The sequence below is a fragment of the Bufo gargarizans genome, chromosome 1, assembly GCF_014858855.1.
Source record: "Bufo gargarizans isolate SCDJY-AF-19 chromosome 1, ASM1485885v1, whole genome shotgun sequence".
Lineage (NCBI taxonomy): Eukaryota > Metazoa > Chordata > Amphibia > Anura > Bufonidae > Bufo > Bufo gargarizans.
The window spans coordinates 492,784,873-492,810,791 of record NC_058080.1 but is presented as its reverse complement, the minus strand read 5'-3'; the positions used below and the strand labels follow the sequence as shown (position 1 = coordinate 492,810,791).

Below are 25,919 nucleotides of genomic sequence, written 5' to 3'. Positions count from 1 at the left end.
GTCTATAAAAATAATAAAAATATATATGTAGTTATATATGATGGAACAGAGTGCTCCATCAAAAATATATCATATACATATAAAATAATCAAAAAAATTATAATATAAATCATTTTGAGAATACTAAGGTTATATAGATCCTAACTTCTAAGATCTCTGTGTATTTACTGATATTGAGTAGTATATAGCTTGCATACTAAATATGTGGCAGATAAAGACAATCCCACTGCGGACCTGCAGACAAGATTTATTTCAAAGGAAACCTGTCACCTCTACTATGCTACCCTCACTGAGCGTTTCTAAATGTTCATTGTGTTACTCTAAATTACACTTTTAATTTAATTTGCAGACAAATTCAATAATTATTATGCATTCTTGTACTTCCCGCCTTTTATGCAAATTAACATAAGAGAGTCATATCTTACTTGTGTGACCAGAGAAGAGTCATATTATCAAGCTCTGACTCATCTCAGGTTAATTTGCATATGTATCAAATCGTTTTATTTACACAATAAAAGCAACCTATGTCCTCAGTAGTGATGAGCGGGAGGTGCCATATTCGATTTCGCGATATTTCGCGAATATTCAAGTGAATATTCATGTTATATTCGTCGAAATCAAATATTCGCAATTATTCCAATTATTGCGAATAATATGCGATTTTTCTTTTGATAGTATAAGGCAACGTTCCTATGACTAATTGACTATGGCTAGGCTAATATGTGTATTTTACGAAATTTTGTAATATTGCTCTAACTTCGTTACTTAAGTTTTGTTAAATATGTACACTATTAAAAAAAATTACTATAGCAGTATATTAGCTAAATTACAATCTATGTGTATTTTACGAAATTTCGTAATATTGCTCTAACTTCGTCTTTTAGAATATTCGTAATATTCTAAAAGACGAAGTTAGAGCAATATTACGAAATTTCGTAAAATACACATATACTGTAGATTGTAATTTAGCTAATATAGTTCTATATTCCTTTTTTTTTTCTCTAATTTTTTTTGCCTCTTCTGAACTTTGCAAAATATGTACACTAATAAAAAAATTACTATAGCAGTATATTAGCTAAATTACAATCTATATGTGTATTTTACGAATATTCTTAATATTGCTCTAACTTCATCTTTTAGAATATTTGTAATATTGCTCTAACTTCGTCTTTTAGAATATTCGTAATATTGCTCTAACTTCGTCTTTTAGAATATTACGAATATTCTAAAAGACGAAGTTAGAGCAATATTAAGACTATACGTAAAAAGTTGAAATCGCAATTCGATTATTATAACTTGAATTAATCGAATTGCGATTCCAACTTAACACTGCTATATTCCATATTCGTTAATTCTAGCCTAATATGGAATATAGCAGTGCTAAGTTGAAATCGCAATTCGATTATTATAACTTGAATTAATCGGATTGCGATTTCAACTTAGCACTGCTATATTCCATATTAGGCTAGAATTAACGAATATGGAATATAGCAGTGCTAAGTTGAAATCACAATTCGATTATTATAACTTGAATTAATCGAATTGCGATTTCAACGTAATTCTCAAATCCGACAGTACATTCTAGTATATGGAGACGTTCCCATGGCGATGGGGACGCTCCATGAGCACGGAAGTCGGCAGAAGCGGCAACGGGCACTGACTGGAGCAGCCAGGAAGCCAGGAATCCAAAGGACAGGTAAGAACAACTTTAGGGAAGTGGGAAAGAAAAAAATATAACAATAAAAAAATAAATAAATAAATATTCGATTTCGCGAATATATAGAACTATATTCTAAATATTCGTGAAATCTCGAAGTTGCAATATTCGAGAAGAAAAATTCGCAATTCGAATATTCGCGCTCAACACTAGTCCTCAGCTCTATACCCAAAATCCAGGTGACAGGTTCCCTTTAAGTCTGCGCACATGCGCTAACTCCTCGGACCAAGGTGAGAGTCAGGGACAAAGTCCTATGACATGCGCACTGCGGACCGGCGGACAAGATTTATTCTTAGTCCGCGCGCATGCGCAAACTTCCCACACCAAGGTGAGAGTCATGGTGGGTATAGTTACGTGTTGCTGGCGGGCGGCACATGTAGATAGGACTGACCAGTGGCGGAGCAGGTTTGTGAGACACCGGAACATGACAGGAGTAACAACCAGAGTGGTATGCTGGATAATAAATTACGTCATATACCTATCTTTTAAAAGCTGGTCCCCGCCCCCAACACACCTGTATTATCCCCTGAAGATGCTGGTTTTCCAGCGAAACATGTTGGGAAGCAGGGTGTCTGTCTGTGTGTGGTTTTAGGTTCAGAGGAGAGTAGGATACTTAGTTAGAAATAGAAAGCAAATAGGAATGATAGTGGAATAAAATGTAGCCAGCCCAAGTGCACAGGGCTGAACAGCTACAGTGTTTCTAATCACTCAGTGCCACTGTGAAAGATAATAGCGGCAACAGATTACAACTATCTAAGAAAACATTTACAATCCAGCTCTAACACTGGGAATTTTAAATAGTGTCACAGTTTATTAGAAACAGTAAAACAATAAGGGCAATTTTAAAGGAGCGCTAATAAAAGTTGTGTTTTAATTAGCAGCACATGAAAAGGACGAAATATGGTCTAATGACCAGCTGTTTTAAATGACTATGAAAGTACACGTCCTACATATGCTGGAGAGGGACGCTCCACCTTGGCGCGGCACAAGCCATCAGTAAAATGGGCAGAGTCAACCACATTGAAAGGGAGGGACTGTAGTACCAGTAACTTGGCCAGGAGCACGTTCAGCTTCTGCACTGTTGGATGAGTGCATGCATACTGTAGTCTCTTTGTAATCACCTCAGTGATCAATTGCTGGCAAAACGCGTGATGAGGAGGAGCATCAGGACCAGCAGAAGATGGGAAGGCAACACAGCTCCATTCTGCTGAGGTGGTGGAGCCCTGACTGCTGGAGAAGGAGTGGGGCATCTGGGAGATGCGTCAGCCTGTACCACTACATTAGCACCATGGTTTTCCCAGACCAGATAAACTTCTCCTTTACTTGTGTCTCTTGTTAGAGTTAGACGTCCCTGAAGAGACTGGGCATAGTATTTTCTATCGTCATAGAGAATTCTTCCCAACCAGTCCAGGCCTTTCCCTTCAGGCTGTCTGACCTATTCTACACAATGCATGTTAGTGCTGTCAGTGAGGGAGGCCCCGATCACTTTACAGGTCATGTCCAGAGTCTCTGAAGGCTTCACAATCCCAGGACCAGCCTCCACCATAGAGATTTGTGATGTGACACCTGCACATAAGCAAATACACAACAATAGATAAGTAACATTAGAGCTCCTAGATGTATTCTCTGATATTTTATATAAATTCAGACTTACATTGCAGGGACAAAGAAAAGGTGCAGACGTCCAGCTTCCAAATAATGACAGCCTTTATTTTTCTTGTGCAGTAAAAACCGACAGTACAATCACATCACATTGCAAAGACAGAACCACAGGAAATTCTTCATGTCTGGTGTGAGCAGAAAGTGAAGCTCAGGATCTGTGTGTGGCGATGCTGACCAGTAGAGCTTTCCTGGTGGTGTCTCTTCTCTACTTATAACATAAGTGATCTGAATATATTTACATATTCCATGCGCTAAAAAATTTATTTCTGAGTCATGGGTCACATTTGTCAGTTTGTACTTATCAATGGGATATCATTTAATGTTAAAGTGAGTGTCTACATTTTTAGTCTGGTTTCACAAGTTATAATCACATTGTCAACACAGTGTGTTTGCTGTGGTTTTGTGCAATCAGTGCACAAAAGCAGAATTTTTTAACCCTTAGAGGACCTTGTGATTTTCAATTTTTGCGTTTTCATTTTTCATTGCCCGCCTTCCCATAGTCCTTAATTGTTTATTTTTCTATTCACATAGCCTTATTATGGCTTACGTTTTTGGGACAAGTTGCACTTTCTAATGGCACCATTTATAGTTCATGGTGCCGCTCCATGTGTTGACGCAGGGGTCTGGTGCCACCATTGGCAAGAGTAAACAACACGCTTACTTTCATTTTGTAACATGTACACCAGCCTTTTTCAAAGAAAATCTGATTTGTTACTATTAGAGATGAGTGAATTTTTCAAAAATTTGATTAGCTGGTAAGCCGAATTTAAAAAAAATATTCGGTTCGATCGGAATATATTTGCGGCGAATTTCGTAAAAAAACTGCTATATCCTGGCTGCAGAGAGCCTTTATGGTAGTGTAGAACACTGTGACTTGCAGTAATATTATAGGGCAGTGATGGCTAACCTTGGCACTCCAGCTGTGGTAAAACTACGACTCCCAGTCCCAGCATGCTCCATTTATTTCTACAGAGTTCTGAGAGCAGCCAAGCAAGGGGGGCATCTTGGGAGTTGTAGTTTTACCACAGCTGGAGTGCCAAGGTTAGCCATCACTGCCATAGGGAGTCTGTTTTGGTAGTGAAACAATACTGTAAGTCCGTATGACATGCAGATGACGAGGTGTTGCTCTTAGAATCAAGTATGAACTCAGCCTTATAGGTCGATGTTAGCACCAAGAAGAAGCGCACTCCTTTTACACCGTCGTCAGCTGATTCCACATAGATGTCTACAGAACCTGTTCTATTAAACGCTTATACAAGTAGAGCCCCCAGACAGAGTGGAGAGGGTGTCAGCAGTAAGTTTGTGTTGACGTCACTGATTATTTTGCCCTTCCATCAGAACAATAACCCCCAAAAAACAGATCCTGTCTGTGGAGCATCTGCCTTCACTCGGTCAGCATTTGGTCAGTAATCCATCAGTATTGCTAATGCAAAAAAAAATGTGCCAAAATCCAGTAGTGGATCCAAAACTGAGATGACACGTGAATGGAATATTTGCATGTCTTCTGTGTTTTGTACCCACTTTTGGATACCAAATTACAAGCCAATTCTGATGGGACCAGACAGGCCTTACAGCTGCTACACAGACAGGATCCATTGTGCGTCTTATTTTTCCTTCCTTCTGACAGATCAGAACAAAGGTCAAATAAATGATGATGTCATCCAGGCCGAAAGGCAAAATAGTGCCCCAGTCATGAAGTAGGGAGGGTGGTAACAGCATGAGAAGTCCACAGAGTGGCCCTATGACATAGTGGTGAGGTGGAAGCAGCATGAGGAGGCCACAGAGTGGCACAACAACAGTGTGGAGGTGGCAGCATCAGCATCAGGAGGCTACAGAGTGGCACAATGACAGAGTGTGGAAGTGGAGGCAGCAGCAGCATCAGAAGGAGGCCACAGAGTGGCACAATCACAGTGTGGAGGTGGTGCCAGCATCAAGAAGCCACAGAGTGGCAAGGTGACATAGTGTGGAGGTGGCAGCAGCATGAGGAGACCACAGAGTGGCGAGGTGAAGTGGTGTGGAGGTGGCAGCAACATGAGGAGACCGCAGAGTGGCAAGGTGACATAGTGTGGAGGTGGCAGCAGCATCAGGAGACCACAGAGTGGCAAGATGACATAGTGTGGAGGTGGCAGCAGCATCAGAAGGCCACAGAGTGGCAATATGACATAGTGTGGAGGTGGCAGCAGAATCGTGAGGCCACAGAGTGGCAAGTTGACATAGTGTGGAGGTGGCCGCAGCATCAGGAGACCACAGAGTGGCAAGGTGACATAGTATGGCGGTGGCAGCAGCATGAGGAGACCACAGAGTGGCCCAATGACAGAGTTTGGAGGTGGAGGAGCATCAGGAGGCCACAGAGTGGCACAATGACAGAGTGTGGAGGTGGCAGCAGCATCAGGAGACCACAAAGTGGCCCAATGATGGAGTTTGGAGGTGGCGGCAGCATCAGGAGGCCACAGACTGGCAAGGTGACATAGTGTGGAGGTGGCAGCAGCATTAGGAGACCACTGAGTGGCCCTATGACAGAGTTTGGAGGTAGCGGCAGCATCAGAAGACCACAGAGTGGCAAGGTGACATAGTGTGGCGGTGGTAACAGCATCAGGGGACCACAGAGTGGCAAGGTGAAATAGTGTGGAGGTGGCAGCAGCATAATGAGACCACAGAGTGACAAGGTGACACAGTGTGGAGGTGGCAGCAGCATCAGGAGGCCACAGAGTGACAGGGTGACATAGTATGGAGGTGGCAGCAGCATGAGGAGACCACAGAGTGGCAAGGCAACAGTGTGGAGGTGGGTGGGAATACCAGTACCCACCGAGAATAGTATCTGTGGCAGGTAGCTAGAAGAAACCGGTTTCTTTTGTCAAAGTGTTGGTGTGGCACCATGGATGATGCATCAGGCATTGGTGGGTGGAAATCCCGGCTGATCCACGCCTGATTCATCTTGACAAAGGTCAGTCTCTCCACATTTTGGGTGGACAGGCGAGTTCTTCTTGGGGTAACTATGGCCCCCACTGCACTAAACACTCACTCTGATGCCACACCACTGGCCTTGCAGGACAGCCTTTCCAAGTATGCCACCACCTGCTGGTTCAGGTCCTGATCCAGGTCTAGCTGCTGCTGGTGAGTAGTTTCTGCACTAGGCGGGTGAAGAAAGCTGCCCATTAGCGGCTCTAGATTCTGGTTGCTGCTGATGGAGCTGGAACTGCTCCTACCCCCCACCCCCATCCTGCCACAGCAGCCATGGCAGAGGAACATGAGTGCAGAGGGCCCCCTGGTCAGACCTGCGAGAGGATGGATGATGGCACAGATAGGTAGCGGCCAACTGACTACATAAGATGTCTCTATAGTAGTTCAGTTTGTCTTCCCTCTCAGAGGGTGTAAAAAAAGCCCCCATTTTGGACCGGTAGCGAGGGTCCAACAAGGTTGAGAGGCAGAAGTCATCCTTCTGCCGAATGGTGACAATTCGGCTGTCACTATGCAAGCAGGTGAGCATGCATCACACCATTTGTGCAAGTGACTCGGAGGGACTCCCTGCCTCCATCTCCACTGCATACTGCCATGGTGTGTCTGGCACCTCTGCTTCGTCTTCCTCATCGCCCTGTAGCTCCTCTGGCTGCTCCTGCTCCTCATCTCCTGTCCTCTGTGTAAAAACCACCCATTTTGGTACACATTGCTTGTGCTTCAATGTCCTTCTCCTCCAGTTCAGCCCCCACAGGGCTCATGTGGCCGTGAGATCTAGGCTCCAGTCCCCTGACCAGCCAGATTTACCAGCATCTGTTCCAGGACATGAAGCAGTGGAATGACCTTCTTTATCCCGTAGTCCTGGCGACTGACATATAAGGTGGCCTGCTCAAAGGACCTGAGCAATCAGCAGGTGTCACGCATGAGCTTCCACTGGCTGACATCAAAGTTACACAGGGGAGTACTCCTGTCCGCTTGGATCATCAAGAAATCATTTATGGCCTTTCTCTGTTCGTACAGTCAGTCCAACATATAGAGGGTAGAACTCCAACGGGTGGAAACGTCGCATATCAGCCTATGTTGGGGATGCTGTTCTGCCGCTACAGCTCAAGGAGGGTGTGCTTTGCGGTGTACGAGTGGCTGAAGTCCATGCAATTTCCTGGCCATTTTTAGGATGTCTTGCTGATGGGTGGAAGACTTCAGAAACCGCTTGACAACCAGATTAAACATGTGTGCCATGCAGGGCGTATGGCTCAGCCTTCCTTGACGCAGCGCCGACACCATGTTCTTCCCGTTGTTGGTCACCATGGTTCCGATTTCTTGATGAAGTACACGGAGCAGTTACTCCCCTGTGTGACTCTGCTCGTCCAGGCAAACGAGGTGCAGAACAGCGTGTCATTGTTGCAGGACTAACGAAGTGAGAACGTGGAGTCAGAAGCGTTGTCACCTTGCAAAGTTGCTGGTGTGGCTGTACAGGAACCACATTCACCCAGTGGGCCGTAAAGAACATGTATTGTCCATGACCGTAGTTACAGCTCCACACGTTGGCACTGCCGTGCACTTTGGCAGACACCGACAGGCTCAAGGACTGGCCTACCTTCTGTTCTACATGTGTGTGAAGGGCTGGTATTGCCTTTTTGGCAAAGAAATGACGGCTTGGGACTCTCCACCTTGGCTCGGCACAAGCCATCAGTTCTCTAAAAGGTGCAGAGTCCACCACTTGGAAAGGGAGGGACTGCAGCACCAGCAACTTGGAGAGGAGCACATTCAGTTTCTGTTCCGTTGGATGAGACAACAGGTCTCTTGGCAATAGCTTCGGTGAACGATTGCTGACGGAATGAGTGATGAGGAGTAGGAGGAGGAGCAGGAGCATCAGGACTAGCAGATGATGGGAAGGACAGATAGCTCCCTTCTGCTGTGGTGGTGGAGCCTTGACTGCCTGAAACCAGGTGCATGCCACTGGATGGTTGCTGCGGCAGGCTGGACCACCACATCGGAGCCACGGTTCTCCCAGGCCACTTTTATTATAACGCTGTATATGTTGACGCAGGGCCATGGTGCCAACATTGGCACCCTGGCCACGCTTCACCTTCTGCCCACAGATTCTGCATATGGCCATGTTCACCTCCTCCTGCGGCTTAACAAAAAACTGCCATACCGCTGTGTAGGGTATTTTACCCCCAACACTACGCACTGACTGACTGCTACCTCCACTGCTAAATCTGCGCACCACTACTTTCTGGGCAGGTAGGCTCCTGCGAAGTGGGTGGTCTACCCCGGGCACCTTTGGCTCCCAACCTCCCACTGCTGCCACCCTGCTGACTCCTGGCCACGTTTGCGACTTGCTGGCTCTGCCGCTGACTCACGGCCAAGCTGCCACCCTCTTCTCCCGATGATGAAGAAGCCTCTATCTCACCCGGCTCCCAAGTGCGATCAGCTACATCATCATCAACGAGAACTGTCTGCACGACACTGATGTCCCCCTCAACCATCTCTGGGTCAGGAGCCTGACCTCTCGCAACACCAGCTCCCACCCCACTCTCCTCATCACTACTTGCCCGCCTAGCGGAGGAAGCGACGGATGTCTCCTCTACATTTTGGCTGGCCAGTAGATGCTGACTATCCTCTAGTAGCTCGTCCTTGCTGTATAGTGGGGCTGAGCCCAAAGCATATAATACTTTTCTGGCAGAGGGAACGGAAAAGGACAGAAGCAGGTTGAGGGCAGGTGAGGGCACAGGGTCTGCTCCTGGGCCATGCCAACTAAGGGTCGAATCTGATGAACCCACCGACTCTTGGCTGGGGGTGTCTGATGTCACTTGGGAGGGAATGGATGACCGAGTCAACCATTCAAGAACCTCTGGGTTGCTAGTCAAGACACGACCGCTAGATGACACCGGGAGCTCAGGCCTCTCCCTGCGACTTCTGCTGCCACGCCCCCTTACTCTGCTGCGACCTGTGCCTATGCCAGAAACATTTAGGCCTCTGCCACTCCCCTGTGCTGGGCCTGGCACTTCTCTGTCTGACATACTGTTAGATCAAACTAAATAAATAAAAAGGAAATTAAAACACTTCACCACACAACGGCAAATACTTTTTTGTGCCACTAATACACTGCAAAAATGGCTTTAGAACAGATTACTGCACCGCTGACCGGCAAATATATTTTTTCTTTTTCCGATAATACACACCACAAAAGGCTTTAAAACATATAACTGCACCGCTGAATGGCAAATATATTTTTGTTTTGCCACTAATACACGGCAAAAATGGCTTTAAAACATATAACTCTACCGCTGAATGACAAATATATTTTTGTTTTGCCACTAATATACTTGCACCCCCATAAGAATGTTTGGCTGGAATCACAGAGCTGTATAATGGTATAATTTAGATCCCCAGTCAGTGCAGCAAGGTGTACTAGGATTGTTCCTATTACCCAGGCTGTAACCTCCCCTACTTAACCCTGTTCAACATAAACACTGTGGAATGATTCCCCCCTATCCTTTCCCTACACCTTGAATAATCTTGCACTTGTAAGTCGCTTTTTCAGCACAATTAAGTTTTTTCTAACATTGTCCCTAGCGCCTGCTAGATGGCTGCCGCTATTTATAGGGCTGTGACATCACAGAGCTGGCTGGTTGCTGATTGGCTGCATGCATGCATGGCATTATGGGTGATCCCACCTTACCAAAGTTCCTTTCTCCTCACATGTGCAGCAGCCATTTTAAGAAAAAATGCGATTCGTTACCACGAAGTGCAAGGAAATTTGGCGCAAATCAAACTTGCATTCACTCATCTCTAGATACCATAAAGCAGTGGGAAATTTGGATTCGTGGCAAATCAAATTTTTCCTGAAATTTGGATTGAATTTCAATTAATTAACTTCAATTCACTCACCACTAGTCATATACTTTTCAGAACATTAAACAAACTATATCCAATCTCTCAGTTAAAATACTAATTCAAATAAATGTAAGTCAAAATGTTTTATTAAAAAGCAGAAGCGCCAGTATTGCATAGCTCACAATGAATCACACATCATATTAAAGCAAGTCCAAAGCAATAACATTATTTGTCATTGACGATGAGGATGACAACTTATTTGCATAAAAGGTATCATTATACAGTTCAAGACAGTTGCTAAATTGTACTATCAGAATTAAGGATGAGCGAATCGGTTTCGGATAAAACATCCGAAGTCGATTTGCATAAAACTTTGTTCTAATACTGTACTGAGCAGGAGCTCTGTATAGTATTAGAATGTATTGCCTCCAATGAGCCGAAGTTATTGCTTTGCGAAGTCTTGCGAGACTTCGCGCAATAACTTCATAAATTAATTTGTACTGTAAAAAAAAAAAAAAAACATTTCCCGAACTCAGGTTCGGTTCCAAGGTACCACTTGGAACCAAACCCGAGTTTAGGAAATGTTTTTTTACAGTACAAATTAATTTATGAAGCTCCTGCTCTGTACATTATTAGAACGAAGTTTTATGCGAATCGACTTCAGATGTTTAATTTAAAGTCGATTCGCTCATCCCTAATCAGAATCATCATAAATGGTCATGAAGAGGATTACAGGGGTACACTTGGTAACTAATTCCTGCCATAACATCTTTGAAAGATCTTTCCTGCCTCTCTCTAGATGTTTGTTAATGCCATTCTGTTGCATTTCAGTTCCTCTAACTATAAATTCGCAGACATATCTACAGTGTCGATAACATTCACAGCTTTGGTGTTTTAACCAAAATATAACCAGGATAGGGGCTCATCTCTTCAGGAAAGGGGATTGATGTGCAGACTCTGTTTTTCTTGTTTCTGTCATTTACTTGACCTAAAATAAGAGTATTATTTAGTTAAAAGGTTTCATGAAAAACAGGTCATTCATATTTTTTAAATGGATAACCAAGCCTCTTTCCCTGAGAGATACCTGCTTGCATATTTTACAATAGATAAAAGTATATTTTAATTACAAATATATTTAGATTAATGCTTACAATGAACTACAGAAATGTTTTTTTTTTTTTTTATCTCTTGTTGCTCCCTGGAAATCATGTTATGAGATTATCATGGCTTCTTGTTTCTGCTAATAAAGACACAGTAGTCAAAGTAGTTTTATCTAATATATTTATCATGACGTTGTAGGGGGTTTAGGCCACCCACCTAGGTTGTGGAATATGTGTGGTTTCTCCGCAAGGATTACCATGTGGGAAAACCACAGAGTAGTACAGTACCAGCAACGTGTAGGAGAGTAGACAGATCTCATGTACACTTTGCCGAATTTTTCAGTGTGGAAATCACCAATAAGGCCAGGAGAGGCAACCGCTCAGGCAGCACCAGGTAGGAGCAAGAGGGGGCAAATAGTATAAAATAGTAACTATAAAATAGTAACTATAAATAATAAGGATTAAGAGAAGCTATATATAATAAGTGAGAAAAGAGTATAGATTTATCTGGTGATAAAAAAAATCTAGAATATTTGCTATTCCGAAGATATAACAGTATATTCTAGATCTTTGTGAATTCTCAAAGTGCTGATATTCGCGATAAAAATTAGCGATTAGAATATAAGCTCTCAACACTACTTAGGGGTGATCTAATTGAAATGTACAAATCACAATGGACAGTACAGTGATCTTACCAATGATCTTTTTATACCTAGGCTATAACTATGACAATAGAGCACCCTCCACATCTAGAGTTAAGAAGGTTCATCATCAAAATAGACCGGGATTATTTACTGTAAGAGCAGTGACACTATGGCTCCCTCACCCAGAGGAGGCTGTAATTACTGATTCATTCAACAAGTTCAAGAGGGGCCTGGCTTTGTTTCTTGAAAGTAATATATTACACGTTATTGGTACTAGATTCCATGGGATGCCGATATATGGATTTATTCTAATAAAATTAACCTAATGTGGAAAGACTGGCATCTAGAGTTTTTTTTCCTACCTATGGATCAACACATTAGGAGGAGATAGGTTGGACTTGATGGACCTGTGCTTTTTCAACCTTATCAACTATGCAAATATGTAACTAATTATACCGCTGGTGTATATGTTTTTATGAGCAGGACTACATGAGCATTATGGAAGAAGTTTTCCCTCAAAGACAACTCCTTTCATACGGGAGAATTGCAATGAGCTGTTTTCTGTGTCTGGCTCCTGATACTCCTGGCAAGTAAATTAAGCTGTAGCTAGCCAGACATTTCCCCTAAAGCGGCTGCAGATACTGTAAATGGCCTTTCATGTAATACATGGTTGACTCTCGTCCACCAGAGCAACTCTCTATTTTGGAATAAAAAAGATATATGGACAGGAGACATATTTCTGAGTCAACCATTCCATTCATATCAGTATACCCCTGTGAACTCTAAGGTTGGCTAGTGATATACTGTAGATTAATAATAGTAATGTGATGAACAATAACTATCTTGCTTGCTTGTGGTCTCCAGGTAGCAACAGAATACTTTTTTGTGTACTGAACAATCAGAAAAATAAGTAACAATGCAATTAAGATAATCAAGATACTGTATTTTGCATAGAAGGCGGATTTTATATAGGGCTACACAACATGTTGTCCCAATTCCAGTATGCAGGGTCAGTTTATCGTGAAATTTTATCCTGTAATTTCCTATACTCTATAAATGAGTATGATATGCTCATATGGGACAGCACTGGTGTACCCACAGTCTGTATATTAACATATTATATAAATATATATAATTCATGGTGTACACTATATAACAATACAATATACACTTCAAGGGAACCTTTCTCCTTGACAATACAGGGTAATCTGCAAGCAGCATGTTGGAGCTGGAGTTAGCTTTATTGGAAAAGATTCAGTATAACTTGTAATTCATACATTCAAATTTCCGCTCCTTCTGGGCTTTGAAGTCCAGGAGTTGGTCCTATCAGTGATTGACAGCTATCAGTGTATAACAGTCATAGAGGGAAGGCTGTCAATCACTGATCGCACCTCCTCCTTCACTTCAAAGCCCAGTATAAGCATAGATATAAATGAAAAAATTACAAATTATTCTGAATATTTTCCCCAAAACTATATATCACTCTTCTCATTTCCTTCTGCTTCATAACATGCTCCCTGCAGCTCAGACACCATGTTCAATGTGACTGGTTCCCTTAAAAATTACACACAAACAACAATCTATCTTCATTTACCTTGACACATGTGACAAAGCTGCTGTAGATCAATGTCACCAAGAACAGAACAATAAACGTAGATGTGGTTGTCCACACATTGTTGATCTCTTCTGCCTCCTGTAGTTCTTCCCCTCCATTATCTTCATAGGCAGTATGGATATCTGTAGGCAAGTATCCATCTGTAAATAAAGAATACTGTAAGTATTTTTTTTATAGTGTATCACCACATTTACTAATGTCTACTTCCAATAAAGCTAACAAGGGCATGTCTTCTGCCAGACAGTGGAGTTTTGTAGGAGAGCTTTCTGATGTCATATAGTATCAGCCTGCTTCCCAGGCTATGAATATTACTATTAGTTTTACAATTTTGGTAAAAGAGGCAGGTACACTGTCATTTACAGGATAAAATAATAGTAGAAAAATGGGAATCACATTAACACTCTAAGTAGGCACATAGACCATAGAGTCATAAGAATAGATGATCCAGAATTGTTATTAAAGGTGGATGCAAGTAGTTACTACAACAGATATGTCTCTTTAAATAAGAAAAATGGTAGAATCGAGAATCAGCAGTAAGCCATATGATTGATGGTATGTCATTTAATGTACAGTAAGAATAGCGTGTTAGTTATACATAGGTTTACATATGATAATGCATCTTTCACACACAATGAAATAAGTATTCTAATAGTGTTTTACCATTTGATTTGCTGATATTCAAACTGATATAATATTTAGATGAGAAGTGAGCCACCAGGCATGCATAGCTCATTCCTCCAAGCCACTGTTCTTTTGAGATGGATAAATGACTGACATATGAGCACAACTGTTTCTGAGGGTCACAGAGAACATCCTTCAGTTGAGGGAAGTCCTGCTTGACTGTGGTGTCATTCTTCTTCCAGGTCACAAGAACATCTTCTGGATAAAATCCGTTGACGAGACAAATCAATGTTTGATGTTCCTGTTCGGTGCTTTCTTTGACAGGGGGCAATAGATGAACCTTGGGCTGTTTTATCATATCGGGGTCTGTGAAAATAAGTAGCTTTGATAAATAAAGCTATTAATCCACATATATGAACTAATAAATAAAGTATGCTTCACAATACTGTATTGACTAATGTTCATTGATCCCACATCTAAGCCCAGGGCAAGATTAACCATTGATTGTTGCACTCTATCACATAATTGCATCTAGCAACTTTTAAACCTTTAGTGACATCCACTGTACACGTGGATACCAGGGTTTTAAATATGGCGCCTTCTCAGATTCTGAGTGGGAACAATAACCTGTGGTTGTCTGTTGTTTTACACAGCATTCACCACTCTGATCAAAGACATTTAATCTTTTAGCTGCTGTTGTCAATTGCAATCACAGCATCTGAGCAGTCAGTTGGAGGGAGGTGCTCAAATTCACTTACCCCCCCCCCCCCCATGCATGCGTGATGAGATAGCAGTAGCTGTTTTGTTACTATGACTAGTGTTTAGTGAATTGAACTGTCCGAAGTGGACTTCAATCAGAATTTCAGGAAAAATTCAATTCACTGCAAAGTCGAATTTCCTCGTGCTTTGTGGTAACAAATCGATTTCCCCTGAAATCATAATCACCTCATTCATTTGAGCACGAAGAGCCTGTAGCCGCCATCTTGATAGAAGATCCAGCTCAAAATCTCATGCGCCGGCCGACGTGATGTCATCGCACGCTACATGTGCTGGATCTTCAATCAAGATGCCAGGGACAGGCTCTTCGTGATCAAATGGATGAGGTAAGTATTAGTTTAGTTTTATTTAATTTTTTACTATAGACCTTAATATTAATGTCAGACACCGCAATCGTCTATGAATGCGGAATCTGAGGGGTACAATGACGGGGAGCACCCACTACTCACAAAGAAATGCGATTTGTGATGAAATAATTCATCACAAAGCAAAAAAAAAAATCGTAAAATTAATTGAGGCAGCCAAATCAAATTTTCAAGCACTCCGCTCATCTCTAGCTATGACATCCAGAAACCTTCTGAAGGCAACCAAGCCTTCCCAACTAAAGTTCCTATTTGTGATTTTTCCATACACTGTGATACCATTTGACTGCAATCTATGGTAGCAAAGGTAACTTCACAGTACATTGTATGGAATGGTGCCATTAGAAAGTACAACTAAGGGTGGGTTCACACTAGCGTTATGGAGTCCGTTATGGCTTTCTGTTATAACATGGTTATAACGGAGTCCATAAGGACGGCTCCGTTTGCATTCCGTTTGCTATCCGTCCTAATAGAAATCTATGGGAAAGCATAACGGTTACGTCTTGGTCCTGTTATGCAAGACGGAAAACAAAGTCCCATCAACAGGACTTTGTTTTCCGTCTTGTATAATGGGACCCAGACGGTTCCGTAATGTTTTCCCATAGACTTCTATTAGGACGGAGCAAAACAGCGGCTGCAGATACTGTAAATGGCCTTTCATGTAATACATAGACAACACCTTTTCATGTTCGGGGGTCCTCAGCTCAGGATCTACCTCAATATGCCAGAATGAACAGCTGCTTTGTACAGACGGCTCTAGTACATGTAGTACATGGACGGCCATTCATCTGAGTGGACATCATCTACTACTACATTTTCACTTTAGCCACTGGTGCTGATGAAATGCCTGGCTGACCAGGGCTTGCCTGCATAATCAGCTGTTTGCCAGGGGTGTCGTAAGCGGGACCAGGATGGTTACTAAGCTGTTTGTTCCAGCACCCAGATTTTGAAAGAGTTTGTCACTGACAACCCCTTTAAAGAAAGCCACATGGCTACCTTTGCCCTTTTACACTTCTATTAGAGCACAATTATTAGATGAAAAGTACCTTGCTTGTAGTATATGTAAAACATTTGTGAAGCCACTCACCTGTGTTATTATAAAATTCTTGATTGCAGACTTGTGTTGAGCTTCTTTTCCATTCTTCCAATGGGATTTGTACAGTGACTTGTACTGATTCCACATCCCTGTACAACATTCGTTCATCGTTTCTCTGCCTGGATGTAGCTATTTCTGTCTCATTTAACAACCAGTTTATATCATTGATGCCAACATTGGTTCTACAATTGACAGTGGCATTTCTGGAAAGAAGCAACTCATTGAAGGACGGTTTATGTATGTCAGGCTCCAGTGTGACAAATGCTTCTTCTGAAAAGCAAATAGATTTAGCTATATATTTGTCATGACATGTCATATGCAGTGATAGAATAAGAAAGAGCTATATTTACCAGATTTGTTGGGAACCCCAGTGATATTCTTAATGATATATTCATAAGAAGAGATATGGGCTACAAGGCATGAGTAAGTTGTGCCTTTTAACCACTCGCTCTTCTGTATTAGCAGCTGGCTTATAGTTGAACATTGCTTTATACTATGGTTGCAGTTGACTTGACTGGAGTTTGAATTGTCTTCCTTGTTTAATGAATCATTGATCTTCCAGGTTACAAAGAGATCTTCTGGATAAAAGTCCATTACCAAACAGGTCAACATCAAAACATTGTCCACCATTGTTTCTTGGTCAGGAGACAGCAGATGTATGGTTGGAACCTTAGTCTCATCTGATTTTGGGGAAACAGAACATATGTATATGCATTGAATTTAACAATATCTCAATATAAAATAATCTGAATTTATAATATACTCTGATATATACATACCAATAAGATCTATACTGATTCTAATATTTATAAAGCAATCCATAAATTAAAGGGGTATTTTCATCTCAGACATTTATGGCCTATCCACAGGATAGGCCATAAATATCTGACGGATGCTGGTTCCACCTCTGGGACCCCCACCAAGAATGGGCTTGTCACTCCTCACTCCAAACCACTGGCTGCAATATCCTGGCAACAACAGGTGGTCAGTGGGATGGGCTGAGGCACAGGCTCAGCGATCCACCATTTTACAGATAGACCTGCATCTATCAGACTTTTATGGCATATCATATGGATCTGAGATGAAAATACTCCATTAACTGTTCAATTCAAAGATATTTGATAAATTGATAATGCAAAGACCTGATATAGAAATACTTTGGACAATACACATACAAGCTGGCATTTGGTAAGGTGACTTACTCTTTGTCCTGACAATAGTCATTTTTCTTTGGAGATTCTCCTGGGCTGGATTTAGTTTGCAGGAGAGAGTTGATATTTCCTTCCATTCTGCCAAGCTGATGGTGATTGTGCTTTGAATCCATGTTGTGTTGTTATGTATAACTTCAGCTTTTTTCGTTTGTGCTTTCCTTTGCTTCATATTTACTATCCAATGAATGTCAGCATACACCATATTAGTTCTGCATGAAACTGTTGCATTGTTAGAAAGAAAGAGGTCCCTAAAGGATGGTTTTAGTATGTCGCCATCAGGCTCTAGGAAGAAAACATAGTACCACATTAAACATCAATCTCTAGATGGCCATGAGGAACATGAGGAGAACATGAAGAACTGAGGACATGATATACAAATAGACCTCAGTTTTGGTACATATGACAGGAACGGTATTGGGCTATATTTTAACACATTTTAGTGATCTTCAGAATTTGCAGAATTATCAATGAGATTTTGGGGTGCAGATTCAGCAACATAAATCTGCAACAATATACAGTACTATACATGTGGATGTGGTTTTCAAAACTCTATCCACATGTGGCAGAAAAGTTCTTCCACCTTGTGTGAACTTACCACAAGGGCTCATGAACCATATTATGGCTTCACACAAATTCTTAGCCATAGAGTTATGCATAAAAATAAAAAGGCACCCATAGATATCTATAGCCGTATTGTACATCAGTATGCAGCTGATTTTATACAGAGCCAGACAAAGGCATAGGCTCCATACACATTCCTCTAAAACGCCGGTCTTAATAAATGTGCCCATATATTCACAGATATACAAGTGTTGCATCATCTTTTTGACTAATAGATTTGTTAAAGCAATTATCTAATTAAAGACAACCCCTTTTAGAGTATAGCTGTTGGCAATAATTAGTCAGCAGCACTTTTACTGTAGTCTACAATTTTTTAGTACAGAAATTTAAAAATCTTATTTTTTTTCCGTTCAGTTATTTAAATACTGTGTATCTTTTTTTTGTGATACATGGATACATGGGACTTTACTTTTTTGTAGTTTTACTGTAGCATTTTTTAAATGTATTAATACCTGGTAAAAATATAAAAAGTAGACCCAAAAATAGCACATAGTGAAAATATATATTTTTTAAACTTTGTCGCCTTTCAATTATGGGATATATTGTTTATGTACAAAAGGTGAATATATTGTTTATGGTCACAAAATGTGGGACTAGAAGCTGTGATGTGACATTATTTTTTTCTTAAATTTCAGGTCATATTAGACCTTGGTGGGAGCTTCATCATAAACATTTTTTTAGAGCTGATTTCTTATGTGACTGTGGCTGATATATTAGCTCCAGCTACTGGGAAGGGGGAGTGTGGATTTTTTGGTAGATTTATAATTCTGCAGTCCGATACAGTTTCTCATGAATTTAACCCAGCTTCTCACAACCATGAAAGGAAAATCTGCCTAGCTATGCCACTATTTAAGAATGGGCACTGGCATTTATTTTAATAGATTTAATATTTTTTGTCTCTTGTTAAGCTCCATATGCTTGTAATCCAGCTTTCTTAAGACCCTGAAAGGCAAATTTGCCTACCAATAGCACTGTTTAGGGAGTAAAGAGAAGGATTTATTTAGTCAGATTTAGTAGTTAGTAGTCCCTATTACAGCTCCACATAATGTGATATTCAGCTTTCTTTGGACCCTGAATGACAAATCTGCCTATTATGGTTTGTAGGGCGAGAAGGAAAAAATAAAAATCCATATTTTTTTGGCTATGACTTTTAAGTTTAGCAGCGATTTTTCAGATTTTCAAGAAAATTCTCAAAACCTGTTTTTCTAGGGACCAATTCAATTCTAAAGTGGCTTCGAGTTGCCAATATATTAGAAACTCCCCATAAAACACCCAATTAAAAAAAACTTCCCATCTCAAAGTATTTAAAAATGCATTTAGAAAAGCTTGATGAGCCTTTTAAAGGAATTAAAGCAAAAAGCAGGTAATTTTTTAAAAATATCCTTTTTAGTAGATTTTCAATTGTAATTAGAGATAAGTGAAGTTTTGAAAAATTTGATTCGGCAGCTTTGCTGAAATTCGCCAAGAAGTTAGAATTGTTATGAATTAGTCTGTCGCGAATGACTATACACCTGGTATACCCAGGCCACTGTGCCTAATCATATTCTTCCCACTTGGTGACACAATCTCAGTGTGAAGCCTATAGATTTTGGGGCCTTTATTTTTTTGATTGTTATCCCGGCACCATTTCAGGTTTGCAGAGACCTTAATGTGTGAAAACATAAGAAACACCCCCAACAAGCCTCTACACCCCAATAAATGAATCTAGGAGTATATAGGAGCTTTTGTGAAAACAAAAAAATATATTTCTTGTGTTGCCATATTCTAAGAGCCGTAACTTTTTTACTTTTGTGTTAATGGACCTGTGAGAGTTCTTGATTCTTTGCAGAATGGGCTGTAGTTTGTATTGTTACCATTTTGGGGAACATATATGTTTTTGATTGCTTTACATGACATTTTTGAGAGGCTAGGTGGGTGAAAAACATTCATTCTGTTTACCATGTGGTATGAATAATATGTCACTTTTATTCTGTTGGGGTATATATATATATATATATATATATATATATATATAGGAAACGAAGAAGTAGGACTGCACTCCAAAATAGTGATAAAATCAGCAGTAGTTTATTCACCCATAATATGGCAAGTCTTGCGACGTTTCGGCTCACAAGAGCCTTCCTCAAGCATGGTAACAGTGAAAGTGAAAGCATTATAAAGGCATTTCAAAAGTGTCCAACCCATGTGGGTGTGGTTACAATCTATTACAATTACAAACATCTGATACAAATCAATACAATAAAGTGCCTGTGCATGAAGTGACCAGTAGGGTGCAATTTATAACTTAGGGATGCCATCCCTTCAACGTGAATTAAAATGTATGCAATACTTTGTTTAAGTTTTAAGATCACAGTTACATAAGTGATTATATAATGAATGTGGATCACAGAAATCGGACCTCAGGTGGCAATGGGGCCCGCATATACCATTGCGTGCATCACGCGTCTCCAAATCTTCATTGCGCATGACTACACTGACATCATCAGATGCGTCACAGTGCAAGAATCGAGCGCATGCGCTCTGTGTAGTTGACATAAGGGCGCCATTTTGCTTAAGGGAAAATACCCTGAAGTTACGTGCATATTATATGCATAACTGTTGTCTAAACAGAATAATTGCGTATGCGACCGCTGTAGGGATCTCCTACATCCGCCAGCACCTGGACCGGAATCCCGACTATATGGGCCGGACACCAGACCAGGGAGCCGCGAGTGTCAGGGGGGAACATGACAATGGTCCCTGCCGGCAATCGCAAGCCTCACTGCCGGCAATATGGCAGTCATGAAGGGAAAATCCCTTTACTATTTCGACAGCCGTATCTAATTGAAATACTGTTGTACATCTGGAGTGATGCGTGAGTATAAGAACGCTGATGTCCACCTCGGGTCGCATAGCCTCCAAAAGGTCGAAGTTCAAGGATCCACATCCAATACAGTGTAAGTAAAAAAAATTCTAAAAGGCAAAGAGAAATAGATATTTTAGTTTCAAAATAAATCTTTTTAAAGTTACAAATAGATCTTTCACAGTTATCGAGCACCAATATACGAATATGAGGAAGACAGAACGCAAATATGCAATGGAACTGAAAACTGGTCACAAATCCAGAGGCTCTCACCTGAACTCAATATTAAGACCCCTAGGGTACAGACTGTCCAGATCATATATCCAGCGTAACTCTCTTTTCTTCAAAAGTGTTAGGCGATCACCGCCTCTTCTAGGAAGCCTGACCTGGTCAATGATCCAGCATCTTAGATCCCGTTCGGAATGCCCGAGGGATCCAAAATGTCTGGACACTGGCAGATCAGTACGTCTCTCCCTTATTGAATTCCTATGATTATTTAACCTTACTTTCAGTTCTGTGGAAGTTTCCCCAACATATAGTAGGTTACAGGGGCAAGCCAACACATAAACCACATATGACGAGGAGCAATTTAGATGAAACTTTATAGGATACTCTTTATTGGTGGACGGATGTATGAAAGATCTAGTTTTACATATATATCGACAATTAACACAACTGAGACACGGATAACATCCAAGTCCCGGCTGTGTCAGTGTCCGCTGTTTGCTAGTTTTCTTTGGATCTGCATCCGCTCTGACCAAATGATCTTTGAGATTTTTATTTTTACGGTATGAGAGAAGGGGCGGAAGTTTGAATTCTGGTACATCCTTAATAGACTTGCTTAAGATGCCCCAGTTATCCTTCAAGATACGTCCTATCTCCATACTACACCCAGAGTATGTGGACATAAATGGTATCCTTTGGATTTTTTTGGAGGTAGTTGGTGTTGTTTCAGTATTCATATGTAAGATTTTGGTTTTGTGTTCATCTAACAGTCTACGAGGATAACCCCGTTCTCTAAATTTGTCTGCCATCGTGTCAAGAGTGGTCACCAGCTCAGTGTGATCTGAGACAATATGTTTCGTGCGGAGGAATTGCGAATGGGGGAGATGTTTAACTAGGCTGCGCGGGTGATTGCTTTCATAGCGTAGAATAGTATTCCTATCTGTCGACTTGACATACAAGCCTGTGCCAATCATACCATCCACCAATTTGACATTAGTGTCGAGAAAAGATAATTGTGTTTTGGAATATGACATAGTATACTGGAGATCAGGATCTATATCATTCAGGTATGCATGAAACTCCCTCAATTGTGGTTCAGTGCCAGACCACAGGAGGAAGACGTCATCTATGTATCGCCACCACCTAATGACATGTTGAAAGTGGTGGGATACATAGATAAAGTCGGAAAAAGGCCGGAAAATCTTACATTAAAGACACAGGCGATTTTCTGCAACAACTGAGGTCAGCTGAAGTTGATGAATTGCAGAGTGTCACTCTCGTGTCCTTTGACGTTGTTTCTTTATACACGTCAATAGGGCATGAGAAGGGCATTTCTGCGGTTAATATATATTTGGATGGATCGTCAATAACACAGAATGCGAAATATTTTATAAATACTCTGTTGAGGTTGATCCTTGAAAACAACTATTTTTTGTTTCAAGATGTTTTCTTTAATCAGAAACGTGGCGTTGCGATGGGGTCCAATGTGGCCCCAACGTACGCAAATATCTATATGCGCCACACGGAGGAGGACTTTATCTATGTATCCCACCACTTTCAACATGTCATTAGGTGGTGGCGATACATAGATGACGTCTTCCTCCTGTGGTCTGGCACTGAACCACAATTGAGGGAGTTTCATGCATACCTGAATGATATAGATCCTGATCTCCAGTATACTATGTCATATTCCAAAACACAATTATCTTTTCTCGACACTAATGTCAAATTGGCGGATAGTATGATTGGCACAGGCTTGTATGTCAAGTCGACAGATAGGAATACTATTCTACGCTATGAAAGCAATCACCCGCGCAGCCTAGTTAAACATCTCCCCCATTCGCAATTCCTCCGCACAAAACGTATTGTCTCAGATCACACTGAGCTGGTGACCACTCTTGACACGATGGCAGACAAATTTAGAGAACGGGGTTATCCTCGTAGACTGTTAGATGAACACAAAACCAAAATCTTACATATGAATACTGAAACAACACCAACTACCTCCAAAAAAATCCAAAGGATACCATTTATGTCCACATACTCTGGGTGTAGTATGGAGATAGGACGTATCTTGAAGGATAACTGGGGCATCTTAAGCAAGTCTATTAAGGATGTACCAGAATTCAAACTTCCGCCCCTCCTCTCATATCGTAAAAATAAAAATCTCAAAGATCATTTGGTCAGAGCGGATGCAGATCCAAAGAAAACTAGCATACAGCGGACACTGACACAGCCGGGACTTGGATGTTATCCGTGTCTCGGTTGTGTTAATTGTCGATATATATGTAAAACTAGATCTTTCATACATCCGTCCACCAATAAAGAGTATCCTATAAAGTTTCATCTAAATTGCTCCTCGTCATATGTGGTTTATGTGTTGGCTTGCCCCTGTAACCTACTATATGTTGGGGAAACTTCCACAGAACTGAAAGTAAGGTTAAATAATCATAGGAATTCAATAAGGGAGAGACGTACTGATCTGCCAGTGTCCAGACATTTTGGATCCCTCGGGCATTCCGAATGGGATCTAAGATGCTGGATCATTGACCAGGTCAGGCTTCCTAGAAGAGGCGGTGATCGCCTAACACTTTTGAAGAAAAGAGAGTTACGCTGGATATATGATCTGGACAGTCTGTACCCTAGGGGTCTCAATATTGAGTTCAGAAGAGAGCCTCTGGATTTGTGACCAGTTTTCAGTTCCATTGCATATTTGCGTTCTGTCTTCCTCATATTCGTATATTGGTGCTCGATAACTGTGAAAGATCTATTTGTAACTTTAAAAAGATTTATTTTGAAACTAAAATATCTATTTCTCTTTGCCTTTTTGAATTTTTTTTACTTACACTGTATTGGATGTGGATCCTTGAACTTCGACCTTTTGGAGGCTATGCGACCCGAGGTGGACATCAGCGTTCTTATACTCACGCATCACTCCAGATGTACAACAGTATTTCAAATAGATACGGCTGTCGAAATAGTAAAGGGATTATCCCTTCATGACTGCCATATTGCCGGCAGTGAGGCTTGCGATTGCCGGCAGGGACCATTGTCATGTTCCCCCCTGACACTCGCGGCTCCCTGGTCTGGTGTCCGGCCCATATAGTCGGGATTCCGGTCCAGGTGCTGGCGGATGTAGGAGATCCCTACAGCGGTCGCATACACAATTATTCTGTTTAGACAACAGTTATGCATATAATATGCACGTAACTTCAGGGTATTTTCCCTTAAGCAAAATGGCGCCCTTATGTCAACTACACAGAGCGCATGCGCTCGATTCTTGCACTGTGACGCATCTGATGATGTCAGTGTAGTCATGCGCAATAAAGATTTGGAGACGCGCGATGCACGCCATGGTATATGCAGGCCCCATTGCCACCTGAGGTCCGATTTCTGTGATCCACATTCATTATATAATCACTTATGTAACTGTGATCTTAAAACTTAAACAAAGTATTGCATACATTTTAATTCACGTTGAAGGGATGGCATCCCTAAGTTATAAATTGCACCCTACTGGTCACTTCATGCACAGGCACTTTATTGTATTGATTTGTATCAGATGTTTGTAATTGTAATAGATTGTAACCACACCCACATGGGTTGGACACTTTTGAAATGCCTTTATAATGCTTTCACTTTCACTGTTACCATGCTTGAGGAAGGCTCTTGTGAGCCGAAACGTCGCAAGACTTGCCATATTATGGGTGAATAAACTACTGCTGATTTTATCACTATTTTGGAGTGCAGTCCTACTTCTTTGTCTCCTATACCATTGGGGATTGCCGCTACCCTGCACAGGACCGTGCACCCACGTTCTGGTTCGTGCTCCCACTGGACTTTTCCTTCTCTCTCTCTCTCTCTCTCTCTCTCTATATATATATATATATATATATATTACTCATTTAGCCTCATAAAATCACTTTAATTAAAAATCATTTGTTTTTTTGTCATTCTTATCAATGATACCATTTTGCGGTATATACATGTCTTTTTGCTTTTTATACCATTAAAGTTGATGTGAGGTGACTAAAGGACAGCAGTTCCAGCATTGTTTTTTATTTTATTTTTTTATGCTGTTCACCATTTGAAATAAGTTAAAATATCATTTCGTAGTCAAGGTTGTTATGAACACAGTGATACTAGTTATGTGTAGTATATATATATTTCATAATATTTTTTCAATGATAAAGGATTGGATATGGGTAAGTGGGGCTTTTAATTTTGTTCTTGACGTTACTAGGAGCCTTGAACTTTTAATAATATGACTTCTGGTGAAAGTTTGTAAACTCTTCAGGATTTTCTATAGCTCTGCATACATTGGACCAAAAACTACATCAGATTTTCACACAAGTCCTAAAAGTTGATAAACAGATCATGCAAATGAGTGTAAAATATTAGACTTAGTCATTTATTTGTTTATTGAGGAAAATGATCCAATATCACATGTCTGTGAGAAAAGTATATGTACCTTTGCTTTCAATATCTGGTGGGATCCCTTTGTGCAGCAATAACTTCAATTTAATGTTTCCAGTAATTGTTTATTAGTTATCTGGCTTGGATGAATTTAGCCCATTCCTCTGTACAAAACAACTTCAACTCTATTTAGTTGCCGTTTTTTCTCCCAT

At 41.0% G+C, this 25,919-nt stretch overlaps 1 protein-coding gene and 1 gene segment (V, D, J or C); both read right to left on the bottom strand.

Annotated features, from left to right (window-relative positions):
* The window catches only part of LOC122923246, a 386,426-nt gene that overhangs the window by 76,717 nt on the left and 283,790 nt on the right, over positions 1–25,919 (bottom strand).
* Positions 10,778–25,919, bottom strand: part of LOC122923226 — a 151,474-nt gene continuing 136,332 nt past the window's right edge. Inside the window, exons 7-12 of the mRNA XM_044273988.1 lie at positions 17,595–17,885; positions 16,743–17,072; positions 16,384–16,662; positions 14,197–14,523; positions 13,516–13,676; positions 10,778–11,165 (exon numbers count right to left, since the gene is read on the bottom strand). Coding sequence (XP_044129923.1) covers positions 11,157–11,165; positions 13,516–13,676; positions 14,197–14,523; positions 16,384–16,662; positions 16,743–17,072; positions 17,595–17,885 — 1,397 coding nt within the window. The 3' untranslated portion in view covers positions 10,778–11,156. The remainder of the gene's footprint in view (positions 11,166–13,515; positions 13,677–14,196; positions 14,524–16,383; positions 16,663–16,742; positions 17,073–17,594; positions 17,886–25,919) is intronic.